Source organism: Balaenoptera borealis, assembly GCF_965194805.1.
Source record: "Balaenoptera borealis genome assembly, chromosome: 2".
NCBI lineage: Eukaryota > Metazoa > Chordata > Mammalia > Artiodactyla > Balaenopteridae > Balaenoptera > Balaenoptera borealis.
In genome coordinates, this window is record NC_138867.1 from 43004359 (window position 1) to 43012459 (window position 8101).

The following is an 8101-nucleotide window of genomic DNA, read 5'->3' on the forward strand; positions in this document are numbered from 1 at the left end:
CCCAGACCAGGGATCAAACCCGTGTCCCCTACATTGGCAGGCAGATTCTTAACCACTGAGCCACCAGGGAAGTCCCCACTAATCCATTTTAAAGGAATCATTAAATGATCAGACCTTAAAATCAGTTCCCCAAATTAGTAGAGAACAACATTGAAATTTGAAAAATGAGAATCAGCAAAGTTCTCTCTCTTACTTTCAGAAGCCAAGAAAAGATATGCCTGAACTTAAAATAAGGTACACAACTTCTGGTGAAGAAGTTTACTTGGTTTTGGTTGGTGAACCTATTGGGCATCTCAGTAGGACCTCCAAAATTGTTAAAAGAATATCCTGAAAAAGATGAGATTATGATTTAACATAGATATAAGTGAACATGTGTTGAAGAATTTATTTTACTCACAAAATAAGGGAGCCAGGCAGGCGTTATAACCAGTTCAAAGGAAAAGTCAGTACAACACAAATTTATGTAGAAAGAATGAGATGAATTGCAAATAGAGACAAAACTGGTTTTTCCAAGGCCTAGGGAGTCACCAGGCAGGACAGAATTTATATACCCATCAAGTACAGTTGATTCTCATTATTCATGGTAGTTATGTTTTATAAAGTCACCACAAACACTAAATTAATGAATACTGAAATATTGCTCCTAGGGAAAATGATTCCTGTGAGACTCTGATCACAAAATTTTGTCAGCCAGTCAATACACCATCTTGTTTTTATGTGTGTTTCTGTTTAAAAGTACCTTATTTAATGTATTTTGTTGATTCATGAACATTGAACTCATGGCCAACAGCATTATACCTTATGCCTGAATGACGCTTATCTAACACAAGTTGGCACATCACAGCCTTCTTGCAGTTAGAAACACTAAACAGCACTAAACCACTACCCTTGGGGGTCATTTTAAACAGTGAAATTACCAGTAAGAAGCACAAACATGCAAAAAACGTGGCTGTGAATAGACTACAAAAAGGATACTTGTTTACAGTGTGAGAGCTGAAACAAGAAGGCAGAGCATTACCTTGTTTGATCTCAGCTGGAGCATGTGTGTTGGGTGACTCAAATTTTTCATTGCTCTGTGCATGTCATGAATGACCATGGAAGCATCCCAAGTATTCATTTTGGGTTTACAAATGAATTTTAGTGAGTAGGCGAATTTGAAAATACAGAATCTGCGAATAATGAAGATTATTTGTACATACAACGTTTGGAATTGCAAAGTAACTCAAAGAAGATAAACAGAGCTATGATCTGTTGTTCTATAAACACTGCATAGTCTCTACTGAAGCACCAAATTTTTTTTCTACAGAATTCTTTCTTCCCAATCCCCAGTCCCAGTACTGACTGTCTTGTGGCTAGGGAAATGTTCAGTTTGGCTGCTAAGGAGAAAGACAGAAAGACAGACAGACATGAATTCCTTAGATTCCCTGTTGGAAGTCTGAAATAATTTTTCTCATAGAGATAGTGTTATACATGGTGGCTTAATGAGGTTCTAGTATATTTTGGGTTATATAGGATTCTGGAAATCTACAGGATTCTGGAGATCCCTACACACAGACCACACCCAGATCAATTATGTCAAAATCTGAGTGATTTTTGAACATCTACCTTTGTTGTATAGTTTCGTTCTCTAGAAAAATGTGTTGTAAATTTCTAATGACTGATTTTCAAATGTACTTTTGGAACACAAACGAGTTTGTTTTGTGGCAAATTCTGAATAATGTGGCTCCAAAATAATAATACTGTATAGCAACTATATTATTTGAACAGATAAAATTTAAGGGGGCATTAACTATCATATCAAAGGTTTGTTTGTTTTTTTTTTTTTGGTCTTGCAGCTGTGGCAGGTGTAGGGTGTTGCTAATCCATGTTATATAATTTTCATGGAAAGAATTGCTTTGCCAGTGTATCCAAAATACATTTCTCCTCTATAATATTTTCTAAAAGAAGATCTAAGATATTTTAAAATTATTCTGAACCTCTTCCTCTCCCCCAAAATGTTAGATACGTGAGAATTTCAAATAGAGTTACTTTTTTTTTTTTTGGCCACATCACGCGGCATGCAGGATCTTATTTATTTCCCCGACCAGGGATCAAACCGGCGCTTCCTACTGTGGAAGCGCAGAGGCTTAACCACTGGACCACCAGGGAAGTCCCGAGGTACTTTTAAAATGAGTGCCTGTAAAGCTACTTTTCTTCCTCCTCCCCTTCCTTCCTTAAATTATATTTTAAGTTTATGCTTTGCTTTTACCTAGGCGCATAGTATGGGTCCATGGCCTGGTGGGGAATCTTGAAACTTTCTAAGTATCAGCATACCTCTCAAAGTCTTTGCTATTCTGATCCCATGCCTCTGTTAGCAGTGACTGCCAGGTATGTCAGTTTGTGCCAAATTATGTGTTCGTTCTTACTTTGTACACAAATGGACAGTAGGAAAAATCATTAAACCCTTCACTTCCAAATATTATCAGAGTTTGCGATTAGGTTATTGGAGGAGAAAGACCTTTAACAGGACTTGAACCAAGGTTACTAGAGGTAACATTTCACAAGCAGTAAAAACACTGATGAATGTTTCTCTGTATTTCTGCATTACTGAACCATAAATAAAATGGTTCTGTAAATTTAAATGAATGGGATTTTCTTTTGTCTCATACATGGAATTCATAAATTATTGGGGTCTCGTTTTGTTCAGAGGCTTTTCTGTTTTTGTTTTTTGGTAGTATTTAAAAAGGTTACACCAAACATTCATATCATAGGAAGTAGAATATCCCAGCCACAATCTGGAGGTCAACAAAATAAATGGGCATGTTTCTGAAAAAGAAATTGAGCATGGGATATCACAGATCACATTTTAAGTTTATTGGAGCATTTGCCAGAGGTATTTCTCTGATACTAGGGCTTAAAGTTCAAAATATCTTTGAGAAAGCATTCCAGTGTGTGAAACAGCAAAGGGAGTCAGCTTCTCATCATTTGGGTGCCGTTGGTTGGATTTGTGGTTAATCCATGCCATATGGCTGCTCTCCTCAGTGGGAAGTGACGGCAGCCCTAGGAGCTTTACCCCATCCCTGGGCAGCTGCCTTAGACTCAGTTGCTTTGATCTTCTTCTGTTGCACAGCTGGGAGGAGCAAGGGCTGGTTTTCAGAACAACCAGAACAACAGAACAACAACACATGAAACCATTGTCATAGACTACACCTTGATTTTATACAAGCATTCTTCAGAGAGTGCAAGCGTTCTCACTTTCATAATCTCATTCAAAAACTCAAGTTTGAGTTATTTCTTTAAAAAAAAAATTTTCAGGTTGAAAAAGAAATTCCTGTGGAAATTTAAACATTTCACAAATAAGATTCCATTCTTAAAGGTCTATGTTTTATTTCCCGCAGGTTATATTATCTTCTATCCTTCTAAGAACAAGTTTCAAATAGGAAGTAGAAAAGATGAGTACAGTTCATGTAACATACTCATTAAGTACAAATGTTCCATGTCCCTTCAAGTGCTTTTACCCTTGTAGGTATCTTGTCTTTTTAGTTAAAGCTACAGCTTGCCCCAGTAGCCTTTATATTGCTACAAAAAATAATTTGGGAAAGATTGTGGTATGAAGTTTTTAGTGGGACCAGTAAGTTTGTTCATCCAGGCACTGTAAGGTAAACACTTTGTAGAGGGATGCTTGGAAATGTGGTCAGGTTCTAAACAGGGTTCCAGAAAAGGGCAAATTTTCATTGTAACGTCAGTCCTACATAGTAGAAAACTGCTGAAAAATCCAAGGGGAGATTTACGTAGACTCTGACTTGAGTTTCAGTCTCTATTGTGAATTGTCATTAGACTTCCTCATACCCTTCTTTGCTTTTACTTAATCAGAGAAACACAGTTGCTTGTGTCGCTTTGGGAACAGAGTTTTCCGCAGAAAAATCACTGGTGGCTGTGATAAAGTAGAAAGTAATAGCATAGAGACGGATGCCGTTAGCAAACGCGGGTTTCTTCCATGGGTGTTTCTGTTTGTTTCACAGGGTGCTTTGCCCGTCCACATTCCAATCCCTATAATGATACTTCTATTTATTGTTGTTATCACTATCAACAGCAACTATAATCTGGCTCACAATTCCCAAGAGTCAGCTCACTCCTTAGTTACCAGGAGAAAACCCAAACCAGTTGTTCTTTTATGTGTACAAAACCCCAGTCTTCTCACATTGCAGTGACCCTGACAGTGTTTTCAGACTCCATGGACAGAACAGATAATAGAACTATGTCTGCATTCTGATGCAGTAAAAAAAAATTCTTTTTCTCTCTCGTGGTTGAAGGATTAACTGTGTAAATGAGAGTGATTATCAAGTATGTGTGTGTGTGTATAATACCGATTCCTAAATATTTCTAAGTGCTTTCTCATTTCTTCTTCAGTTCCTCTTAGTGTCTTTATTGGGCTGGAGAGTGTGTGTAGGGAGGCAGAGGGGGAGGGAACGTAAGTCCTCTCACCCATCATTTGGCAAGAAAAGATCACAGAGTCTTGGGTAACTTACCAGTAATCATTACAATAACCAGACATAGAATCCACACTAGAAACGATTTCCTTTCTTCACAACTATGGGGGGACATATGGAGGACGTAGCCTTACTTTCCAGGGATTCTTAAAACGGTCTTTTCCACTCATTTACAAAAATAAACAGAAAAAAAAGTTAGGAAATCACACAGATTGAAAGGAGATGGGTGAAATAGATAAAAATTGCAGTTACAGGGAAATGCCATTTTATTATGAGGTGGTTAGGTACATAGACTTAACCTGAATTAAAATCCAGGCTTTGCCACTTATTAGCCATGTGGCTTTAGGCTGCTTGTCTATATTCTCTATTTTTCCTCATAATTAGATATAAAATCAGGGTATTTATAATGCCTACCTCATAAGCCAGGCAACCTATGAACTCAATTTTAAAACTCAGTGCAGGACCTAGAACACAGAATACCAGGTGCATTCCTGAATGGAGGTCTTTGTACTTGTGTTCCTTTTGCCTTCAAGCTCTCTTTCCAGACATCCACATGACTAAACTCTCTGATGTCCTTTATGTCTTTGCTCAAATGTGATCTTCTCAGGGACGGAAGGTGCCCCTATCTGCCCTCTCTAAAATGTTTTCTCTTTAGTACTCATTAGTATATAATATATATTTTTAATTGTACGTTTTACTATATTAGCACGTAATATACTATGTATTTACTTATTAACTTCTCCTCCCCTACTGACTTGAAGAAGTTTGGGATTTTTTGTTTACTGCTTTACCTCTGGTGTCTAAACAGTTCCTGACACAGAGAAGGCAACTGATAGTATTTGTTAAATGTATAACAAATGCTCAGTAAATATTATTGTTATACCTGCTTTACTGAATTGAGTATTTTATAATTATCAGCACCACTTGCTGATTAATGTAGGAAATGCTTGAGAAGTTTATAATGTTAAAATTATGCTTAGTTCACAGTATTAATTTGCTTACCAAAACCCCTTCTGTAGTTAATAACTAGGCCAAATTATGCCTAACTAGATTCAAAGCATCATAAATTCAAAATTAATGGGTTCCAATATGACAAATTTTATTCACATTAATACTTCATATAGAAAATAAGTTGCTAGGAATTTGCAAATCAAACTTGAGGGAGAAATAATAGCTTAACGTTTATCAAGTGCTTACTATAAACCACAAGAAACAATAGAGTATAGTTAAGGCACAGGCTCCAGAATCAGACTGTGTTCAAATCCTGCTTCTGCCCTTTCCTAGCTGAGTGACCTTGTGCTAGTTACCTAACCATTCTGTGCCTCAGTTTCCTCAGTTATATAAAAGAACTAGTATTAATTCATATAAAGGTTTTAGAAAAATACCTTTCTCATAGAACTTAATAAATGCCAGGACTTTACATGAATTAGCTTGCTTAATCCTCACGACAACCTATAAAGTAAGTACTATTCTTATGCTCTTTAGTAAATTTTTTGAAATTCCAATAACCACTTGTTAATATGCCAGTATTTCGGGTTCTGTGAAAGTAAGATGTATTTTAAACCATTTGTTTCATTTGCATTCCTCCTCCATTTCCTTATAGCAAATGGGCTTTCTTTGAAGATAGTGTTCTAGCAGTGGAGTTATTAATTATTTCCCCTTTTTGGGCACTGAAATAGGCATACTAGCAGTATACTTTGATGATTTGAGTTTCATAGGCTTCACTCTTATGGCAAAATTGAATTCTAAAAGGCTTGTTGAAATGTAAGCTTTGTGGTAGCAAATACTATACTCACCTAGAGGCACTAGAATTCATAACAACTCACAAGATCAAGAAGCTTACTTAATTAGACTACAGTATTCAGTTTGGACATTTTATATATGACTGCATGATTCAGCATGAATCAAATGTTTCAAGATGAGTTATTTGAAGAAAGTTCCAGAAGAGAAGAATGACAAATTACAGAGATGGAAAATGGATCTAATGAGGAAAAGTGAGTTATACAGACAGGTTGCTTGGACTAGGGAATAAAAGTATGACTGACTTAATTATACTTCCAAGGAGGAGTGCGTTCATTCGGTGTGTCTCCACATCTTAGAAGAGCTGGAGAGCTGTACTTAAAGCAGAAGATGCCGACAGAGGTAAGTCCAGCTTTCAAAACTGTAAAACAGGGGACTTCCCTGGTGGCACAGTGGTTAAGAATCCGCCTGCCAATGCAGGGGACATGGGTTCGAGCCCTGGTCCGGGAAGATGCCACATGCCACGGAGCAACTAAGCCTGTGCACCACAACTACTGAGCCTGCGCTCTAGAGCCCGCGAGCCACAACTACTGAGCCCACGTGCCACAACTACTGAAGCCCGCGTGCCTAGAGCCCGTGCTCCACAACAAGAGAAGCCACCGCTATGAGAAGCCCGTGTGCCTCAATGAAGAATAGCCCCCGCTCGCTGCAACTAGAGAAAGCCCGCGCACAGCAACGAAGACCCAAGGCAGCCAAAAATAAATAAATAAAATTTAAGAAAAAACAAAAAACAAAAAAAGAAAACTGTAAAACACTGAGAAGGGCTTTGGAGAGAAGGTATAAACTCTCAGAAGGGAACAGACAGCTTAGACCAGTGGCACTCAAATTTCTATGCATAATTAAGTACAGATTCCCAGGTCCCCACAAGAGATTCTGATCCAATGGATCTCTGGTCAGGCCTAAGAATTTGCACTGTTATCAGATACTTCAGTGGGATTCTAACGTAGACAGCCCTTGAAACAAATGTTGAAAAACTTTTTGAGTTTAATCAGCCTGTCAAACTCCAGGGAGCTCAACCAAGTAATCTCTTATGGTCTCCCCTGACTCTGATTTATATAGATAGTTCTGTACATGTTTCTCTGTATCACTTCAAGTGAGCTCCAAACTGTTGTAAAGGCACCAGCTCTTAGAAAGCAGTGGGATGGGTTATACTGTTCAGTGTTGCTCATTACAGCTAAAGAAATCACATATTAAACCACAAAAAGGAATGGAAATTTTTACATAATACATAACTAATGGATATTTGAACAAGTAATATTCAGCAAGGAGAAATTAAATCATGGCTTACACCTTTAAGATATGGTAAATCATCTTCAGGCAATACTTTAGACCCTCTCGTCACACAGGATTACAAGGGAACGTATTACTAAGTATTTATATTTCAAATGTGTTGACACATACTCCTGATAAATGAACATTAAATTTATGAAAGTTAGCCTCTGCTCACTGTGTTCCTCAGGTATCCTCTTTAATTCTGTTCTCGTGTGTTTATTTTTGGTTTTGTTTTCTAGGATGGAGCTATGATGTTGAAGAGAGAAGGGTTCCGAAACCAAAGTCCAAGTCTTATGGCGCAAACTTTTCTTGGAACAAAAGAACAAGAGTATCCACAAAATAGGTTGGCACGGATTATATCTCTGCTTGACCGTGAATAAAGTCAGCTGTTCAGTATTTATAGTCCGTGTATATTACACCTCACTCTCCTAATAAATTTGACCTTTAAACTACAGATACATTTTGTGGTGTCATTTAAAATGTTTTTTGATGTCTCAAATTAAACTTGTTATAATTTCCTTTATAGAGAGACGTTTTCAGGTGATCATACCTCTAGGAAA

The 8101-nt window shown here is 37.4% G+C and overlaps 1 protein-coding gene across 3 annotated transcripts in view; it reads left to right on the top strand.

Annotated features, from left to right (window-relative positions):
• NDUFS4 (NADH:ubiquinone oxidoreductase subunit S4) overlaps positions 1-7995 on the top strand; it is a 124219-nt gene extending 116224 nt beyond the window's left edge. Inside the window, exons 6-7 of one of the 3 annotated variants that reach the window (XM_082382546.1) lie at positions 200-234; positions 7781-7995. In XM_082382546.1, coding sequence (XP_082238672.1) covers positions 200-201 — 2 coding nt within the window. In that variant the 3' untranslated portion in view covers positions 202-234; positions 7781-7995. The remainder of the gene's footprint in view (positions 1-199; positions 235-7780) is intronic. The other 2 variants (XM_082382544.1, XM_082382545.1) reach the window with 2 other exon arrangements.
• The last annotated feature ends 106 nt before the right edge of the window (positions 7996-8101 follow it).